The 19,954-nt window shown below is 46.0% G+C and overlaps 7 protein-coding genes across 7 annotated transcripts; 3 read left to right on the top strand and 4 right to left on the bottom strand.

The window, feature by feature from the left end:
• Positions 1–918: 918 nt before the first annotated feature.
• On the bottom strand, positions 919–1,913 carry TRUGW13939_11686 (uncharacterized protein; the record flags this gene model as incomplete). Its single annotated transcript, XM_035494791.1, has 2 exons — positions 919–1,695; positions 1,752–1,913. The coding sequence occupies 2 exons, from the start codon at positions 1,911–1,913 to the stop codon at positions 919–921; spliced, it is 939 nt and encodes a 312-aa protein (XP_035350684.1).
• Positions 1,914–2,839: 926 nt separating this feature from the next.
• TRUGW13939_11685 (uncharacterized protein) lies at positions 2,840–4,204 on the bottom strand (the record flags this gene model as incomplete). The annotated part of the gene is made up of 3 exons (XM_035494790.1): positions 2,840–3,157; positions 3,221–3,592; positions 3,650–4,204. 3 exons carry the CDS (start codon positions 4,202–4,204, stop codon positions 2,840–2,842), a joined length of 1,245 nt encoding a protein of 414 aa, XP_035350683.1.
• A 396-nt stretch (positions 4,205–4,600) lies between these two features.
• TRUGW13939_11684 (uncharacterized protein) lies at positions 4,601–6,958 on the top strand (the record flags this gene model as incomplete). Its single annotated transcript, XM_035494789.1, has 7 exons — positions 4,601–4,789; positions 4,863–4,918; positions 4,970–5,080; positions 5,141–5,200; positions 5,258–5,428; positions 5,482–5,607; positions 5,674–6,958. The coding sequence occupies 7 exons, from the start codon at positions 4,601–4,603 to the stop codon at positions 6,956–6,958; spliced, it is 1,998 nt and encodes a 665-aa protein (XP_035350682.1).
• A 1,336-nt stretch (positions 6,959–8,294) lies between these two features.
• TRUGW13939_11683 (uncharacterized protein) lies at positions 8,295–13,803 on the top strand (the record flags this gene model as incomplete). The annotated part of the gene is made up of 4 exons (XM_035494788.1): positions 8,295–8,647; positions 8,702–9,002; positions 9,057–12,473; positions 12,532–13,803. 4 exons carry the CDS (start codon positions 8,295–8,297, stop codon positions 13,801–13,803), a joined length of 5,343 nt encoding a protein of 1,780 aa, XP_035350681.1.
• A 313-nt stretch (positions 13,804–14,116) lies between these two features.
• Positions 14,117–15,788, bottom strand: TRUGW13939_11682 (uncharacterized protein; the record flags this gene model as incomplete). The annotated part of the gene is made up of 2 exons (XM_035494787.1): positions 14,117–15,122; positions 15,175–15,788. 2 exons carry the CDS (start codon positions 15,786–15,788, stop codon positions 14,117–14,119), a joined length of 1,620 nt encoding a protein of 539 aa, XP_035350680.1.
• A 425-nt stretch (positions 15,789–16,213) lies between these two features.
• Positions 16,214–17,717, top strand: TRUGW13939_11681 (uncharacterized protein; the record flags this gene model as incomplete). Its single annotated transcript, XM_035494786.1, has 4 exons — positions 16,214–16,370; positions 16,428–16,525; positions 16,585–16,845; positions 16,911–17,717. The coding sequence occupies 4 exons, from the start codon at positions 16,214–16,216 to the stop codon at positions 17,715–17,717; spliced, it is 1,323 nt and encodes a 440-aa protein (XP_035350679.1).
• A 371-nt stretch (positions 17,718–18,088) lies between these two features.
• On the bottom strand, positions 18,089–18,889 carry TRUGW13939_11680 (uncharacterized protein; the record flags this gene model as incomplete). The annotated part of the gene is made up of 1 exon (XM_035494785.1): positions 18,089–18,889. One exon carries the CDS (start codon positions 18,887–18,889, stop codon positions 18,089–18,091), a length of 801 nt encoding a protein of 266 aa, XP_035350678.1.
• Between the last annotated feature and the right edge of the window lie 1,065 nt (positions 18,890–19,954).

Genomic DNA, 19,954 nt, shown 5'->3' with positions numbered 1-19,954 from the left:
CCTCCGTAGAAGGGACTCCGATATTCGGAATGAAGTTGATTGCACAGCTAGGGGGAAAAAAGAGAGAAAAAGAAAAGAAAAGTAAAAAAGAAACATGAAAGACAAGACACGAAACAACACAACACAACACAGAGATACATGCATGGTCCAGAATATAATTAATTCGAGTCACAAGAAGGTATAATCTCAGCGAAAATCGACCACTCGCGAGAAATCGGTTGGCTGCGAGCCACTCTCCATCGACTTTCAACATGTAGGGTATTATTAATTTTCTTTTTGAGTTTATGGCTCTCGACTTGACATGAGACTCTGGCACATATCAATAAGCCACAAAAGATATTAACAAGTTTAGTGGTAGTGAGATCAAGTCATACAGGACCAGCAACAATATTTGCCTTGAGCCGCCGTTGCCGTCAATATTCCTTACCATGGTACAATAATCAAAGGCCAGAGGACTCAAATGTTCGGTTGAATGAAAATTTCAAAGTACCCTGTCCTGTTTCTCTCAAGGACTACCCCTCTGCGAATATGGAAACACATGTAGCGACTAAATCGGCCGTGTGCGAAAGATAGGATTTCCATTCTATCTAGCTCGGTACCTATTCCCAATATTTTAAAGACATATGCGATAATTTAGATGTTCTAATTGTAATATATTTGTGGATTATGTTGAAGTTCGACAATAGTATAACTCAAAAGTTGAAGTACTGGTTGACTATCCCGAGGATTTATTCTTTAAAATGAATACGGTATCTGGATGGCAAGATTATCTATTATTTGAAAGGCGTTACATAAAATAAGATTAAACGACATTAAATCTAAATTAATAGAGTTTCATCACGTAGAAAGCATATGATGATATCACTAACTAGCACTTCTGGAGGGCAACAATAAAATAAACACAGCACATGTGCAAACTTAACCACCCTTGACGAACCAAAGTTTATCTCCTAAGCTCATACGAAATCCAACTCGTCTCTCAATAGCCAGCTTCATCAAAAGCTCCTTCACAAATGGTACGAAAATGCTGTCTACAACATCGTCCGGCAAGTCTCCAAACACTTGCGTCACCAGATCCCTCGGCAGAGCACCTATACTTCCCTGGTTTCGCTTCTGGAGTGTTTTAAGACCGGCTATAATCTGGCGCTCCCGGCGCTGCTTGCGCCCAATTTCTGTCTGCATGACCAATTTCAAATCACCAATTACCTCGCCGTGACCTGGATAGCCGATCTTGCAGTTTTGTTTTTGCATAACAAAGAGGCTATTCATGTACGTGGCTAGGTCTTCAACTGCCGTAGTTCCGTGGCCAAGCATGTTGTCGCCAGTAAATAAGGCTTCCTCTTCTTCCAGCAGAAAACACATGTGATCGACGGAATGCCCGGGAGTGAAAACCGCACGAATGGTGGCCCCCTCTGTCTCGAACACCTCGCCATCGGAAATGGGGTTTTGACCAGCATCAGGTCTATTCTTGAAGATTGACCCTTCCAATTCTGGATACATTCTAACCAGGTCTGGTACACCTCCAGTATGATCCCCATGCCAGTGAGTCAAAAGAACTTTTTCGATGGTGATGCCATGTTCTTCAATGGCAGATGATATCCATTGTGCCCACTGAGGTATTCCTTGACCTGTGTCAACTAGGATACGTTTTGAACCAGTACCAACAATATACGTATTTGTTCCTTGGAGTTGCATCTGTTATTGATGTTGTTAAGATCCGAAACCAAGTCGAAGTCCGGCAGGTAACGTACGAGCCCGGGATTCCCGCCCAACACGCGGATTACCCGTGGTGAGATTTTCTTTATCTCCGGTAGATCTGGCAGTAGAGATGCCTGGGCACTGAGATATTCCTCGAATGCGTAGAGATTGACGCTCTTGTTGATAGATCGCGACAAAACATTGACCTCTTTCATTTTGGCACTTTTTTTCGCCTTCTAGCAGAAACTTAACTCCAAACTGCGTGAGACTTGGGGCGATGCGGAAGAGTTTTTCGACATGACAGAGCTGGCCTGTCCTGCATCGATGCAAACCGGTGGCAGGATGTCTACGTGCAGAAAAGAAATAGCTGCATTTGAGTGGTCACTAACATGTCGGACAACATAAAATCGGAGTCGAGTCGTATGCCTTGGGACGGATGGGGCAACAGCCAAATCCATGTAGCTTGGGGCATTTGTTCGTGTTGGAAAATTCTAGACTCGTCTGCAGTCCCATATATAATGCCTCTCATGCCATACTTTCAGCACCACTAAAAATTTGAAGGTTACAGGACGAAGATATTCCAATTTGGACGGATGCCGACATTTTCGAATCAACCTGGCTGCTTCTCAATCTATTACAGCCTCACGCATAAACCCTTGCTTTAGCCATGTTCCACGGCGTTCAAAAGATACATATATCGCAATAATCCTTGAAAAGTAGGTTTACGAATATAAGAGGCTTGCGTTGTCCTAAAATATCGGTTTAATGTGCATATGCGAGACAGGGTTCGGTGATTATCAAGGCACCGCGGCACAACGCCGGGATTTAATCTTCTAGGAAGCGCCGGTTATTAACACTTGATAAAAAAAGGGGGGGTATCAATACAATGTAGATATTATATTGACATTCAAGTGTAACAATTTTACCCAATTTACAACATTTGAAGTCGATACGTAACCACCTATGCATGCACTTCTTAATGTTACCTAAATATTATGAATGAAATGTTATTTGTTCTGTAGTCATGCACATATTCGATTTAGACTGAGATATTCGGTTTGCTCAACGCATATCCAAGGTTAGCCAGGCAGCTGCATAATCGTAGTATTACTAGACTCCAACACCAATGTTTCAATATAGATTAAAGGGTTTGATCAAGATATGGCTGAAACCTCTCCATAATATCCTCAACAGTCATCGTAGTTTTTGTTCCAAACAGCTTGACTTTTATTTTGTCCCAAATAGAAATACTGCCCTGGCCATCCTTTGTGGTACTGGCACCCAGCTTTGGTGGGAAAATAATATCATCAATTCCGTGGATCACACCATCTTGAACAACAATATCTGGCTGTGTCACATCGACTTCATCGTTGACCCGGATTTTTCCACTTCCACGCTCTCTATTGTAGTGGATGTTCGCTTTCAGCTGAAGAGGTGGTATCATCGTTGACATGTTCAACTTGAGGAGAAAATGACATTTAGAGGAACTCAGACAAGAAGGGAATCAATAATCGTTGCTTACCTCAAATCCTGGGGCTACCTCGTTATTGATTAACCCCGGTCCTCTGCCATTGGCCTTAAAATGGGAATCTGTGAAGAGGGTTTCGTTCGCAACGACATGGTACTTCAGCAAGGCTCTAAGGCATTCTCTTCCCCACGGACCAAACAAAAAATCAGTGACATCCTTACCGAGCTTGGCAAAAGCCCTGTTTGATGGAGCGAACAATGTCTGCCCGTTGTGGGTTGAGGTATCATTGACTATTACGGCAAGTCCGGTATCATCGAGACCTTTCCGGAGAAGGGTAAACTCAGGCCAATTCCTTGTAACATATGCTGTAGATATCGGCATCATCATAACACGGTCAACATAATGAAGATACCCGTTCTTCGCTTTCTGTTTGAAATATATTAGCCGTTTTCATCGTCTGAACTAGGACAGGGCTGTGCTCACCAAACTGGGTTTGACAATGGTCGCCCTATGGTTCAGTTTCACCGTATCTGAAGATAATAACTGAGTGCTTATACGCTGTCTGTAAGACATGTAGATATCCGCCCACAGAACAGCTGGTACGGTAGGTTTCGCCGCTAGGTCTTCCAGTGAGAAATTTCCTATAACATAATGATACGCTTCAAGAAACATCCAGTAAAAATTCGGGTTATCCCACTCAAATGTTTCTAGATCGTAGGCTTCATCAACGGGGGCGAAGACGGTCAATTGATCGTGTGATTCGAAATAAGCCCTGTATGCAGCAGGCATATCCGCTAAAATGCGTTGCAATCTTGACAGCCTGGTGTCGCCAAATATGAGTTCTGTGAGTGAATGGAGCGATGAATCGTTAGCAAGAATGTTGCTAGGGCTTGGTTGTGTACTAGTAGAGCCCTTCGGAACATGGCTTTCGATATCATTGACCACTGCTCTGATATAAATTTGAGTACCAAGTGCGAACAGAGCAACTGCAAAAGCAGCGCGAGTGACTTGATACAGCACACTTATTAGCTTAGGCATCGTGTTTTATCAAAGGAGATTGTTCAGTAATTTTTAAGTTTGGGACAAAAAATCTCTAGGCATATTTAAACAGTCCGTGGCTAGAAGTGTGAAACACCTTGGCATTAGGACGGCGAATGGAGACATCATGTTGCACAGCATCTCTTGGTTTTAACAAATGCTAGACCCCGGAAAAAGAAAAATATATATATATCACATGCACAACGCTGCATTTGGAAATTGGTCTTACCCTGGTCCGATAATAGCAAGAAGCTATAGTGCGAGCCAGAAACACTGGTCAAGGATAAAAGTTGTCTCTTTCACACCATCAAGTTCGGGTACGATTTTACTCCATTGTTTTTCTTTCTAGCTTCTTTTAAGACTAGATACTTCTTATCGACCAGTTTAGCATTTATAATGAATTCTCTATTTCGTGCCTTGCCCATCTTGCTACTTTGTCATGTCTCACTTTGCAAGGTAGTGCGCGAAGTTCTTACTTTGACATGGGAAGAAGGGGCGCCCAATGGCCAAGTACGAGAGATGGTGAAAATGAATGGCCAGTTTCCTGGGCCGAATTTTATATGGGAAGAGGATGATGACATAGAGGTAAGTCTATGGCCTTGGTTCCTTTCTCAGCGACAAAATTGTATACTGATTTGAAATGTGTGTGTGGCTATAGATTCTCGTTCACAACGTAATGCCTTTCAACACCAGCATTCATTGGCATGGGATTGAGTACAATGAACTTTCAATCTCATTATACGGATAGTTATTGATTCACAACAGGCAACTAGGAACACCTTGGTCAGACGGCGCCACAGGAGTGACCCAAATACCTATCGAAGTAGGAGAAAGCTTCATTTACCGATTCAAGGCGATTCCATCTGGTACGCACTGGTATGAATTCTTACACATCCTCTTATTAGGCTTCTCTAATATTTTTAATGTTTCCTACAGGTATCATGCCCACACCAGGTCGACCATTTTGGATGGGCTATACGGCGGTATTTTCATTCGGTAAAACTGCGGCTCTCTTGGGATAGTCTTTTATTACATGCACTGACAATAGAAAAGGCCAAAGGAAGATACCCCAACACCATGGCACATGGTTTCTGAGGATCCTGTTGATATCGCTGCGATCCAAAAAGCCACCGAAAAGCCTGAGTTTGTGGTAATTTCTGACTGGAGTCAATTCAAGTCCTGGGAATATCTTGAAGCCGAAGATGATGCTAACATCAATCTATTGTATGGTTGTTTCTTTCAAGTGCTTGTTACATACTGTAGTTGACAAATGATAGTTGTGTGGATAGTATTCTTATTAACGGAAAAGGTAGCTTGTTTTGCCCCGGAGAGGATTACCTTATTGAGAATACGATGAGGTTCATTAAATGGGCGATATACCCACATGAGGTTACGGATAAGGGGTACGGCATACCTGTATGACACATAATATCCGGTGAATATCTAACGTGTTTTTTCCCCTTGAATAGGTGCTTGCCTCACGTTTTCTCCACACAACGCCACTTCTTGCGTATAGCGAAGCCAGAAAAAGTACCTCTTCATTTGCACAAGGGTTGTGTTTCTACTGAGGGAAGTCGCGAAATAATTGAAGTTGACCCAATCGATGGTTGGGTCAGCTTAAATTTCATTGACGCGTCGACGTTCAAAGCAACAGTTGCCGCAATCGATGCGCATCAAATGTGGATATATGAAGTGGATGGTCATTACATTGAGCCACAAAAAGTCGATGCTATGCTGCAGTTTACCGGAGAAAGGTATGCTGCATTGATCAAACTCGATAGGCCTGGAAAAGACTACACAATCCGAGTTGCAGACGATGGTAATGCGCAGGTCATATCCGCCTTTGCGACTCTGAGATACAAGAACAGAGTCCCAGATCTCACAGAGACAAAAGGGGTCATTGATTATGGTGGGCAGAATGTCACACCGGTTATTTGGCTTGATCGCAATAATCTTCGGCCATATCCTCCCCTATATCTTGCTGACCATGCCGACACTTTGTTTGTCTTCAGGACTGCAAAATGGTCGAAGGCCTGGCAGCATACCCTAAGCGGCGGAGGAATGTGGCTGGAAGACACCACGGCATACGACCCACTGCTTCATAATCCATATTCAGACACCGCACAGAACGATAGTCTGGTTGTAACGACAAAGAACGGATCCTGGGTCGATCTTGTCATTCAAGTGGCGTCGTTTCCCGGTCAGGATAAGGATGCGCCTCACACCATACACAAGCATACTACGAAGATGTGGCAAATCGGTTCTGGGGAAGGTGACTGGAATTATTCCTCTGTTGAGGAGGCAAGATTAGCCCAGCCTGAAGCATTCAACTTCGACAACCCTAACTTTCGGGACACATTCGTTACGGGTTTCGCCGACGGACCGATATGGATCGTCATGCGGTACCAGGTTACTAACCCCGGACCGTGGATGCTCCACTGTCATGTGGAAACACATCTGGCCGCAGGTATGGCGGTGACCATACTGGATGGTATCGATGTCTGGCCGGAGGTTCCTCCCGAATACGCAAACGGACGCAACGGAATGCTTGATGGCCAAAGTATTGACTGGAAAATCTGGAAGAACGGCGTTGAGAACCCGATTAATTCTGCGGGAGTTTCTGATTCCTCAGATGGTACTACTTCCCAGGATAATGCATCTGCAGAAGCCGGCCAGAATGAAGCTACATGGAAAGGCTTTACCGAAAAGCTCACCCACTTTCTGCAAAATTGGTCCCCACAGCGCCGAGCTTAGAGAAATATCACTTCCGGTGATACTTTACTCGATTGTTCGAAAATAATTTCCAGTCCATCTGTGATCACCACGATAATTACTAGAGATTAGAGAGCGCACAACCCCAATATAGTCGTTAAGAGGGTAGGTATAGCAGAGTTTCCAGTTAATTAAAATGAATTATATACATAAAGTCTGCTATGTGCGAACCAGTGTTCAGTAAACATTGACTTTTCCCCAAATCTCGAACCATTTGTGTCCGAGACTTGACTAATCTAAGATATCACGAACCATACGAACTAACTAGATTGATGACTGACTATTTGATAACAGAAACGATATTCCTTGAGCGGACTTAACGTTCATTTGTCCGTTTACAGAGTGACCGAGCTTGTGTCGAGAGTACATATGGTACTAATGAGATTAGCGCCCCAGTTGTATCCCCAATGGCGTACATACATGGCCTAGCCCAATTGAAAATACTTCAATGTGAAACCTCGTGATCACAGAGCTCCGAAAAGCTTCCCATTTGTTCGTTCCTTTTGTGCAACTTATGTCATGTGTACCGGATGGGGTACAACAAAGTACATCTCGATGTACAACCGAAGATTGAGTAAAATTGTAGCAGGGGTTAAATGATAAGTGTAAAAAATGCGCATCATTCATTTTTCAACCCGGTCAGAATTGAGATTCTGCCGTGCTCTAGGTGAAAGTAGTATGTTGCGAAATTTCCTAAACAGGAAATAGTGGGTCGTGAGTATCTCTGAACATGACCATTCATATAATGCATCGGTCTATAATGATGCTTGTTAATTTTAATATGCAACTGTTGTGCGTATGGTAGCAGCCGGCTAACGAAATGCTAACCTTGCCATACCTACATTCAAACCTTTTCTTATCCCAGTCTTCAGCTGCACATACAATCCAACATCTAGACTGGACATCTGACTATCGGTCTTCAGCTTTTATGCATGGTACGGAAAGTACCCAGAGTTCCATTGGGTCTAGCCACCGAAAGCCTATCGGTTTTGCCTCACCTGAGGAAGTGGCTGGCTGGGAATTCATGCACACAACAATCAAATGAATGGAACGACACTACGATGATTTTTCGGTATATTGACTCAGATTATGTATGTCTTTGATCAGTTGAAAACGGGCTACTACCACTCCGAAATCCGGAGCTACCAATTGAGAAATCATCCCACTCGGGAATAACAAACACACTGGTTTCGATAGGTCAGACGATCAACGTATAAAGAACCAAAACCTTAAAATGGTTTCATGTTTATTATCACGCACTGAATCTCATTGAGCACCACTATTCGTTTTGCTTTCCATTCTTGCTTTTGATGTCGTTATGGATAGCCGTTCTTCAAGCTCTCCGTCCTCGTTTTCGATGCTTGGTGCGGAGAAGTTGAAGTTATACCATTTCCCAAACGAGCACCCAACAGAAGATGTAGGGAAAACAATGCTACTGCTGCGTCGTCGCAGCAAAAATGTTGATCATTTGTTTCTTCGCCAATTTTTGGACGCTGCCACAGTAACTCTACGGGACGAACTGCGTCAATTGCCAGATCACTTGAAGGCATGTCTGCCTCCGTTTGAACATATTCTTGACTTGGCAAATTTGCCACAGCTACGAAAATCGTCCATGGGAGCATTGTTGGACTCTTTAATGGTACTTGTGGCACAACTTGGCCTGGTCATTGGGTAAGCTTTCTTCTTGTGCCTCAATACGAGTCAACGTGAACTGATTGTGAAAAGCTATTATGACAAGAATCCCTCTGAGTTCTCCTTCACAAAGGGGCAATCATGCTTTACAGGAGTAGGACCTGGTCTCATGGTGGGCGCAGCAGTCGCCTCATCGCGAACCTTGTCAGACCTACCTGTAACAGGCGCCGAAGTCATTCGCATTGCTACACGTCTTGAAATACTCACACGTGAAGTAGCGGATGACCTCGAGGCTGTAGAACCCGGAGAGGAGCTAGCTAGCTGGGCAACTTTAATCAACGGAATGAGTGCGGAGACGGTGCAGAAGGAGCTCGATATTTTTAACTCGGAGATGGTAAGTGATCATTCTATAAAACGAATGGAAAATACCTAACTAAACTGGAAATAGCAAATTCCTCCACTTGCACGTATTTTCATAAGTCTCAAGTCAAAAGAAGTCACTCTTGTGAGCGGTCCACCATCACATCTACGCAATCTTTTCCGCTTCTCCGAGAAACTTCGATACTCTCGGTTCCTGTCAATGCCAATATATGGGGGTCCTTGTCACGCTCCGCATATTTACAATGACAGCCATGTCCAAAGGGTTATTGGAGGCATGCTAGCTTCTGTATTAGAACGTAGCATTGGCCGTGTTCCGTTCATTTCAATGGGCACTGGGAAGCCGTATCCTGCAGAAACTGCCCGCGAGCTGTTCGAGTGCGTCCTCACTGAAATATTGACGGGAACGGTTCTATGGTCGAATGTTGTCCAGTATGTGGTGGAGAGAGTCGGCTCTGCTTCAACACCTGAGCTGCAGCTACACACACTTCACTCCTATCACGCGACGCAGGAGGTTATGTCAGCCATAGAGGCAGAATACCCGACATGCACTGTGAATATTACCGACCTTCAGGGCTGGTCGATGGCAGAAGAAGATCATTCCAAGCCTATTGGAACGGCTGACTGCAAAATTGCCATTATTGGAATGTCATGCCGTTTCCCCGGGGGTGCCGATGACACTAATCTATACTGGGAGCTTCTTGCTGAGGGACGAGATGTACACCAAAAGATCCCTGCAGACAGGTACGATGTTGAAAGCCATACAGATCCAACTGGAGAAAAACGGAACACTAGCTTGACCCCATTTGGTTGCTTTATCAACGAACCAGGTCTTTTTGATGCGGGTTTTTTCAACATGTCACCACGAGAGGCTGCTGGATGCGACCCTATGCATCGGCTTGCTTTAGCCACAGCATATGAAGCCCTTGAACAATCCGGATATTCGTACAACCGCACCCCATCAACGAACCAGCGGCGTGTTGCTACATTCTACGGCCAAGCCAGTGATGATTACCGTGAAGTCAACGCTGGACAAGAAGTCGACACATATTTCATTCCAGGAGGGTGTCGGGCATTTGCGCCGGGGCGAATTAACTACTTTTTCAAATTCTCCGGGCCAAGTTTTGACTGCGATACAGCCTGTTCATCCAGCGCAGCGACGATACAAATTGCCTGCACATCACTAGAAAATGGGGACAGTGACATGATTGTTGCTGGTGGTCTTAACGTTTTGACTAATTCTGACGGTTTCGCCGGTCTAAGCCGTGGTCATTTCCTGTCCAAGACCGGAGGCTGTAAGACTTGGGACGTCAACGCAGATGGATATTGTCGTGCAGATGGAGTCGGTTCGATAATAATGAAACGGCTCCCTGACGCAGAAGCAGATAATGACAATATCCTCGGTATTATCTGCTCAGCAGCCACCAATCATTCTGCAGAGGCAATTTCAATTACCCACCCGCATGCACCGACACAGTCAGATTTGTACCGACTTGTCTTGGGACGTGCGGGCCTTGATGCTCGCGACATTGACTTTGTCGAGCTTCACGGTACAGGAACCCAGGCAGGCGACTCAACTGAAATTGAGTCTGTGACCAATGTGTTTGCTCCAAGCAATCCACGGAGGAAGACGCCGTTGACCATTGGTGCAGTTAAGGGAAATGTAGGCCATGGAGAAGCAGCAGCCGGCGTCATGGCCTTGATAAAGACATTACTGGTATTCAAACACAGTAGTATCCCGCCACATGTTGGCGTCAAAACCGGACTGAACCCTGCATTTCCAGATCTAGAGAAGCTCAATGTCCAAATCCCTTGGGAAACAGTCTCCTGGGAAAGATCCCCGAGCAGAAAAAGATATGCAGTGGTGAATAATTTCAGTGCCGCTGGAGGCAACACGACCCTTGTTCTTGAAGAGCCTTCGATCCGTGATCGTCCAGAACCAGATCCTCGAGCAGGGGCTGTTGTTGCCATTACTGCTAAGAGCAAGAAGTCTTTCAAGAGCAATATTGAGCATCTTATTGACTATCTGTCCGCTAACCTCGATTCGCCCTTGGCTGATCTGTCTTATACAACCACAGCTCGACGTATGCACCATAATCACCGTATCTCGGTTAGCGGCAGAACAATCTCAGACATCAAAAGTGCTTTGCGAACATATCTGCCATCGGCGGAAACTCAAAGACCAATTCCCAATGTTCCACCTGCCATAACCTACGTGTTCTCGGGCCAGGGAACTCTCCATTCAGGTATCGCCAAGCAGCTGTTCGAGGAACATCCTGGATTCAATTCTCAAATCCTACAGCTCGATTCCGTGAGTCAACGGCATGGATTCCCATCATTTTTACCTGTCATATTGGACACCGAAAACCAAAAATTCCCTCCCATTGTTAATCACTTGACCCTGGTGGGTGTGGGTATTGCATTGGTCCGCCTCCTTGCCACTCTCGGAATAAAGCCAAGCGCCGTGATTGGAGCCAGTCTAGGAGAATATGCCGCTCTGTATGCTGCCGGCGTTCTATCTGCAAGTGACGCACTTCTTCTCACCGGCCGGAGGGCAGCTCTTCTCCAACAAAAATGCGCCATGGATACACACGCAATGTGTGCCGTACGAGGCACTGCCGACCAAGTGGCACAGCACGCTAACGGCGGTGTGTATGATATTGCCGCCTTCAACGGCCGGAAGGAGGTATGCATCAGCAGTACTGTTGAAGAAATTGTGCGTATTAGAGGCAGTCTAGAAGCAGCTGGTCTTCAATGTCACCAGCTGAACGTTCCCTATGCGTTTCACTCTCCTCAAATGGATCCTATACTTGATGAGTTTGAGAAAACTGCCGAGGCTGCCGTCTATAAAGCCCCAACAGTCCCTATTATCTCTTCACCACTTGGAGAATGTATCTTCGATGGCAAGACTGTCAATGCAAACTATATGCGACGAGCAACCAGAGAGACAGTCCAGTTTATTCCGGCCGTGGACAAGGCCTGGGAAGACGGTATTGTGGATCCCAAGACAATATGGCTCGAAATTGGACCACAACCAACGTTTGTGCAATTCATCAAAAACGCCATCCCGGAAATTTCTACCACGGCCCCAACTCTTCGGCGCGGAATTGATAACTTCGTTAGCATGTCGGAGATGCTGTCTACGTTATACAATGCGGGTATCGATATCAACTGGCACGAATGGCATACACCGTTTGAGAAGAACGTCAGGCTGTTAAGCGACCTCCCAGCGTACAGCTGGAACAATAAGAGTTACTGGATTCAGTATGAGGGTGATTGGATGCTTAGTAAGAACCAGGTTTCCTCACAGAGTGTCGTTCCCGCAGCAGTTCCATCGACTTTGCGTACTTCGCTTGTTCATCAAGTTCTTGAAGATGAAATCGCGGATGACGCGGGATACCTTGTCATTCGATCGGACTTGATGCAACCAGAATTCTTGGAGGCCGCCAATGGACATCGTATGAATGGTCACGGAGTTGTCACATCGGTAAGTGGTTGTCCCACCTATGCACGAGTAAAAATCAATTAATACTTACTATGTTTAGTCTATCCACGCCGATGTTGGCTTTACACTAGGTAATTACCTTTGGTCACGTATTCGACCGGGCAAGAAATGCCCTGGAATGAATATGAAGAATCTGCACGTTCTCCAAGGTCTTATTGTGCGCAAGAACAAAGCAATTCCGCAGCAAATCGAGATTGTCGCAACAACCGACTTCAAAGAAAAGCTGGCCGTCAGGCTTGAGTGGTTCAACGTCGATCCAGAAACAGGCGAGCTCGATGATGGATTTGCATCTGCGGAGATCGAGTACGGCGACAACGAAGTGTGGCTCGAAGATTGGTCCAAACACACACACTTGGTGACCTCTCGGATCGAGGTTCTCGATAAACTTGCTGGTGAGGGCGTGGCTAACCGCCTATCACGCGATCTAGCATACACACTATTTGCCAATCTGGTCAATTACGCAGAACGCTACCGCGGAATGCGACAGGTTGTCTTGAACGGACTCGAGGCGTCGGCGAATGTTACTCTGACAACAGAGGCAGGGGGCTCCTGGACCGTGGCTCCACACCATATCGACAGCGTGGCCCATATTGCTGGGTTCATCCTGAATGGAGGCAACGGAGCTGATCCTCGAAACAATTTCTTCGTCACCCCGGGCTGGAAATCGATGAGGTTTGCCCGGCCCCTTGTAGGTGGTGAGAGCTACCAGTCGTACGTACGCATGGTACCTCAATCCGAGCCAGGTTTCTATGCCGGTGACGTGTACATTCTTCAAAATGGAGAGATTATTGGTTTGGTTGAAGGAATCCAGTTCCGAACCTTCCCTCGGTTGCTGCTAGGAAAGCTGTTCAATCCTACAGATTTAAACAAACCGATCAACACACAGAAGGCCGCCTCTGCAGTAACCCACCGACCTAAGAAAGAAAAGACTTTGGCTGTTGCTTCTACCCCTACTGCTACGGCCTCGCCTCCGAAAGAGATTACGCAGCCGGTTGTTGCAGAGGCTTCTGCTTCCTCACCAGCGACTACGCAAGAACATCCCAAGGAGGAACCACCCAAGACTGCCCAATCAAACGCTGCAGCAAGCGCAGAAGATGACGGTGTATTAGCTTTGATTTCTGCTGAAACATCCATGGACATCTCCGAGCTAAACGACGAGACTGAGTTCGCATCTATTGGAGTAGATTCGCTATTGTCACTTGTCCTAGCAGAGAAATTCCGCGACCAGCTAGGATTCGACATAAAGAGTTCGCTGTTCATTGAATGCGCTAATATTGGTGCTTTAAAGGCCTGGTTGGCTGACTATTGCTAGTTATCTTTCTTCGCGTTTCCGTTTTTCTTATTCAAATGTTGTGTCTTTTCTTCTTAATGATTTGTCATCCGCTTCGTTTTCTACTTGATCGCCTGTCTCTGATTCCCAAATACCAAACACATTTCGTTGACTTTAATAATTTGTCATTAGCCTAATAAAGTCGATAGTGAAGAATGAAAATTTTCCCTCTTGTTCTATAACCTAGTGCCAAGCTTGACAATTGCTTCTTCAGAGATTATTCACCAGCCGAATATAAAATGCTAGGGAAATCCTCCAGTCGCCAATAGAGAAATAGAAAACAAAACTAGCTGTACTAGACACGTGCCCTTTGGGCCCTCCCCACGTCTCCAAAGAATATAACCTGAACAGTGATATCATCCCTCTCATATCGAGAATCAGGGCTTTGCAGGCTCAGCTCACCGCAGAAATGCTCCCTGCGATTCCCTCCAAGAGCATTTCTTACCAAATGTGTTGCCACGTTCTCATCTTCCACAACGAATGTATCAGGTGAAACCTTTCCATCTGGAAATCCTACGCCCTGTGATTTGTGGATGCTCCATTCTGATAATCCACCTTTCTTCGATGATGACTCGCGATTGATCCATTTAGTCACACACCCGACAGCATCTTCGTTGGTGACGCGATCCCAAAAGCCATCACTTGCGAGAATAACAAAATCTCCCTTCTGTACTTGAGTTGTTGTAATGACTGGCTCGGCAGTCATGTAAGGAGGGGTTTGATAGTGTGGTCTGACACCACTACCAAAGAAATGCTTACTGAACCGCTCTATGGCCGCGGTTGGCCATTTCCAGCGATGGTCGCCAAATGCTCGCGTAATTGCTATTCCCATCAATCGTCCTGATTTAGGGTCGATTATTTTAGACTCTCCAGGGTGGTTCTCTGCAAGGCGTGCGCATTCGTCTGGGTTGAATCCTGTTTGGTCAGAGGAGAGTTCAATTGTTGTCCAATTGCTGCCCTCTCCTCCGGGGGGTGGTCGACGGCCAAGTACTGCACGCGAGTCTCCGGCACAAGCAACTCTTAAAATCGAGTTAACTGGGTCATGGACCGCAAGAAGTGCACATGAGCCGGCCCGAGCAGGCGCTGTTCTTGAGACAGCTTCTCCGGGTGTTTGAGAATCAGTCATAGCTTTGAGACCATCATCTATGATCTCGCCATCGAGTCTCAGGAATGCAGACGTGATTGCGGCATCAATAGCTTCGGGTGTTGCTACTCCGCCTTGCATCGTCATCAAGTCTCTTATTTCACGACCGACATAGGCAATCAAGGAATGTCGAAGGAGCGCAGAAGTCGCCCATCCTCTGTTCCGAAATGAGACAAGAAAATATCGTTGTTATATTGGAAGTAACTTACGCATGACCGTCATAAACGCCCCAAAATTGCCAATCCCGCTCTTGGCCAACATCGACGGTATCAAAAGCAAATTCATCTTCACAAGGTGAATTACTCGGGAGTCTCAAGATATCAAATCTGCTTACGGAGCTCTCCCCAAAAGCAGAATTTGCATCAGAGCTATACGATTGTTCGCTGGCTTTGAGCTTTGCATTAGCAGCGTCGAGATCTAGCACGGGATAGATAGCCTGTTTTATGTCGGATGGCTCCTTCACCTGCGCAATGGGAGGTGCGCGAGGCACAAAGTGTGAAGTTAGAGTTATTTGCCAGAAACGATTTAAAAATTCAGATCTCAGTTCGTCAAAGCGTGGTCCGACAATGGCCAGAACAACTGCCACGCTAATGCCGACAGCATAGTAGTGCCTGCGTGAGTCACTCTTCCGTCCCTCGCCAGCAGATATGTTGCTAACTTTGCGATTAAAAAATGTGGAATCAAGTCGACCTCTTGCGCCACCAATGCTGCGAGCCTTGCTCGAAAATAATAGTGGACAATCGGCTCTGTTCAATCCAGGCTGGAGTCGTCGAAATGGCCAGCTGGCCGAGTGCCGAACACCAGCGGCTACCCGAGGCAACATGTTCGTATTTCTATTGTTTCTTGAATATGAAACTAATGGAACTGACAATGTAGTAGTCGTTTCATAAACGAATTACTCGGATCTTGCAAGAGGTGAAAGGGAAATGTAAAGTGAAGCCTGTAAGTGGTGGCTGGTCGAAGCTTGGCGTGTCTAGTCCTCTTTCGGAAGTCCAAACGTCATGCTTCAATTTATCTACTTCGATGAGTCTGGAAAGCGGCAATTACCAGGTAGAACTGGAATTTACAATATCTTGGAAAGGGAAAGCTACTAATCGTGCCAATTGCGCTCCCAAAGATTAGTTGACAAGGTTCACCTTAACAGCAGCTTATGTAAAAGCGGGGATTCGGGGATTCTTCCCGCTTTCTTTGAGCATCATGAATGATTTTTCTCCAACGCTTTTCGTCAACATTCAGTAGATTTCGAATATGGAGGCCGAAACGCGAGAAATGCAAAACCTCCGGCCTGTAGATAGCCCTCCAGCCGATGATGCAAGCCAAACACCCCAATTACCACCTGTAGACGGCGGGAAGGATGCCTGGCTGTTTTTAGCAGCGTGCTTCATCATTGAGGCTCTGGTCTGGGGTAAGTCACTGTTCTCGAGAGTAGATGAATACATCCTTTTAACCTGAATGCTTCAAGGCTTTACGTTCTCCTTCGGAATCTTCCAAGATTACTACAGCAGCCATGAGCCTTTCAAGGGCTCGGGCAATATTGCCATCATCGGCACCTGTGCAATGGTAAGTGCAGTGCCGCCTTTGAAACCTGTTTACCAGCCATGACTAACACGATTGAACAGGGAGTATCCTACATTTTGGCACCTTTGGCGTTTGCGCTGTTGATCGCTGTTCCTCGATTCCGTCGCTGGGCAACTCCCGTTGGCTTTGCGATCATGTGTCTCTCGTTGGCTCTCAGTTCATTCTCGACATCTATCACCCACTTGATTCTCTCTCAAGGCATAGCCTATGGAATTGGCGCGAATATTGGATATGCGCCAACAATAATCTTTATGAACGAGTGGTTTGTCAAGAAAAAAGGTCTTGCTTTCGGCACTATGTGGGTATGTATTTCTTTCTTTCCCCCGGTTTAATACCTACCTCATTACAGCAGCTGACTGGAACTCAGGCGGGCACCGGGCTATCAGGAGTTATCCTACCCATTGTTTTACAGTGGCTCCTTAACTCCTACGGATTCAAGACCACACTTCGGATATACGCTCTTGTTCTAGCTTTCCTTTCAGCGCCATTACTATACTTTGTAAAGCCTCGACTACCAATCTCACAATCATCTCGATTCCGTCCATTCGACCTTCGGTTTCTAAAAAGCTCGACCTTTCTGGTCTATCAAGCTTGTAACGTTATCCAAGCACTCGGCTTTTTCCTGCCAACTATTTATCTACCCAGCTATGCCCGCTCCCTAGGAGCTAGCAATCTCACCTCGTCTCTCACTGTTATTCTTTTCAACCTAGCATCTGTCTTTGGATGCATCATCATGGGGCACATGACCGACCGCTATGACGCCACGACTTGCTCGCTTATCTCGCTCGTCGGAAGTGCCCTTTCTGTCTTTTTTATCTGGGGATTTTCAGTGACACTGACTCCACTATACGTATTTTGCATCACTTATGGCATCTTTGCTGGGTCGTTTACTTCTTCCTGGCCCGCCGTGACCAATGCAGTCCACCGAAAAGACCCGTTGGCTGAAAGCAGCATCATCTTTGGATTTTTGGAGACTGGTCGCGGTATCGGGAACGTGGTCAGTGGACCATTGAGCGAAGCTTTGATCAAAGGTTACCCATGGATGAATGATTTGAAGGGAGGATATGGCACTGGATATGGAACATTGATCATCTTCACCGGGGTTACGGCAACACTCAGTACACTGAGTATTATGGCGCCTCCTTTGAAACGATTGCTTAGTACTTATTTCTAGATTGCATCTAAAACTATCCGAATCGGCTCCTTTCCATCCGTCCGATTCGATAAACATGTCCTCCATGCGTGACGCTTACATGTGTTGCCGTTTAGGCCGTCGTCCGGTTTAAATTACGGCGGAAAATATCTTTACCGGTCGTTTCCTTGTCAATATTTCGATTTTATATATCAAATTGTACTTGGCTAGAGCTTCCCCACACTCAAATAACTGCGGGGGATGCTAATATGCAGAGTTTAGATAGTCAAATTTGTCATTTCTTTATGCGAGAACCTTAGTAAATGGACATATGCGTCTCAATTTAGGCTTCTTCCAGTAGTCGACTTTTCTCTTCTACAAGAGAATGTAAAAGTTCCAGATATCTACAGGATTCATAGGAATTTCCGAGTGACATCTACCACATAATCTGCAAACACCTGTGGATGAGAAACATACGGGAAATGCAAACCAGGAAGTGTGCCGAAATTGCACGAGGGTCCAATCTTAGTCGCCGTCACGATGTTATCCAGGAAAGCTCCCGTAAATGTCGAAGCGCCAACTGTCCAATCCAACGGTCGCTGTCTCAACGCTTCCAGATTCCCAATTGGTGTCGAAACTGGTATAGTGGCTGGATATCCGCGTGCCCAGCGAATGCAGTTCTTTTGAATCCTCGCATGGACCTCCTCCCCAAGGGCGTCCCATGCCTCTGGGTCCCCAGAAATATTCTCGCGAACTGGAGCTACCAGGTTACTTAAGATGAATTCTTCGTCCGCATCGCCTAGTTTCAAGAGGTTGTCCATCTTGTACGTAGGTGCCTCGTGTAATAGCCCGTTGCGAACACGGTCAGGATAGTCTACCACAAGGGCCAACACTGTTGATGCACCGGAGCTGCAGCCCCAGAAAGTAGGTTTGTCAATCTCCAATTTGTCCATCAGAGTTATGACATATCGTGCTAACTTCTGGGCGGTTACGTCTTGGTAGGTCTCTGGCGGGGCATTTTCGGATCTCGACATCCCAGGCATGTCAAAAGTGGTGACTCGGAATCCTTTGGCTGCTATGAGGGACATCGGTTTGTCGTACATTTGACATTCGCCAAACCCATCAGGTATGAGGACAATATCAGGGCCGGATCCTTCTTGTTCGCAGTACCAGTTGATACCATCTGAGGTGATAGTGGTGAATTTATTGCGCATGATTGCAATCAATTGATATTTCAGCAAATTCAAGTAGATTAATAGATCAGTTGATGTGACAGTTTAACGACTCGCTGCAGTTGGTCAAGAGGGGACATGTGGATTATATACTTGACATTTCAAAGCTAATGCCCGCCGCGACGGCGGAGTCCTGGTATAGAACACTCGAAAATAAAGATTAAGTTTTTATATTCAATGTTAATTTATAATTATTATGGAAATAACCGTAAATGTTCTCTGTCCTTTTGTATCTAACTGGCGTCTATTCTATACGGGGCCGGAATCTAGCGGAGGAGCTCGTCCGCCGCGACGGCGGAAGTACACGTATTACTATTCATGTATTCTATGAGATCGACAGCTTTGCTGGCTTTCAGCCTTTAACAACAACGCTCACGCTAAAACAAAAATCGCTTTTCCTGCTAGTCCTTCTTGGCTTCATTATTTTGATCCCACAAATCTCTCAATACCAGATCCCAAATAGCCCCCACGCCCACCTTGTGCCGGATTAGCGCGGATCGTCTTTGCACCGAGTTGTCTCGCAGCCGTACATATATCGTCCAAATCTTCACCCCACGAGGTTGGGGGATCATCGCTATAGTCGTCTTGCTTTTTTATTGTCAAAGTGAATTAAGGAGTGGTTACTGGAGAGACAGTAACCTGGATAGTCAGCGTTAATAATGGTCCGCCCGGACCGGCGGAAAATCCGCAAAGGAACAAAGAGCTGCTGGGAATGCAAACGGAGAAAAGCAAGATGCATCTCCACCACCGAGACACAGATCTGCGATGGGTGTCAACGCCGCGGAACTCGGTGTATTGGCCAGGAGCAGCCCGACCCAGGCAGCTCAAGCCAGACTAGCGATAGGCTGGGTCGGATTGAAGACCTTCTGGGGCAGTTACTTGAGAGACTATCAAATAATAGCGGTTCCTCTGGGGTGGAATTCGATACTAGCTCTTTAAGTTCTCTTGGTATTAGACTGACAGTAAGACGAAATACCGTCATTTGCACAAGAGATTGCTGATCTTCTCAAAGCCTGATGTAGCCCTACCACAACTCTCAAGAACTAG

The sequence above is a fragment of the Talaromyces rugulosus genome, chromosome VI (genome assembly GCF_013368755.1).
Source record: "Talaromyces rugulosus chromosome VI, complete sequence".
NCBI classification, from domain to species: Eukaryota; Fungi; Ascomycota; class Eurotiomycetes; order Eurotiales; family Trichocomaceae; genus Talaromyces; species Talaromyces rugulosus.
Note: the sequence above shows the minus strand (reverse complement) of the source record. Positions and strands in the feature narration are given on the sequence as shown.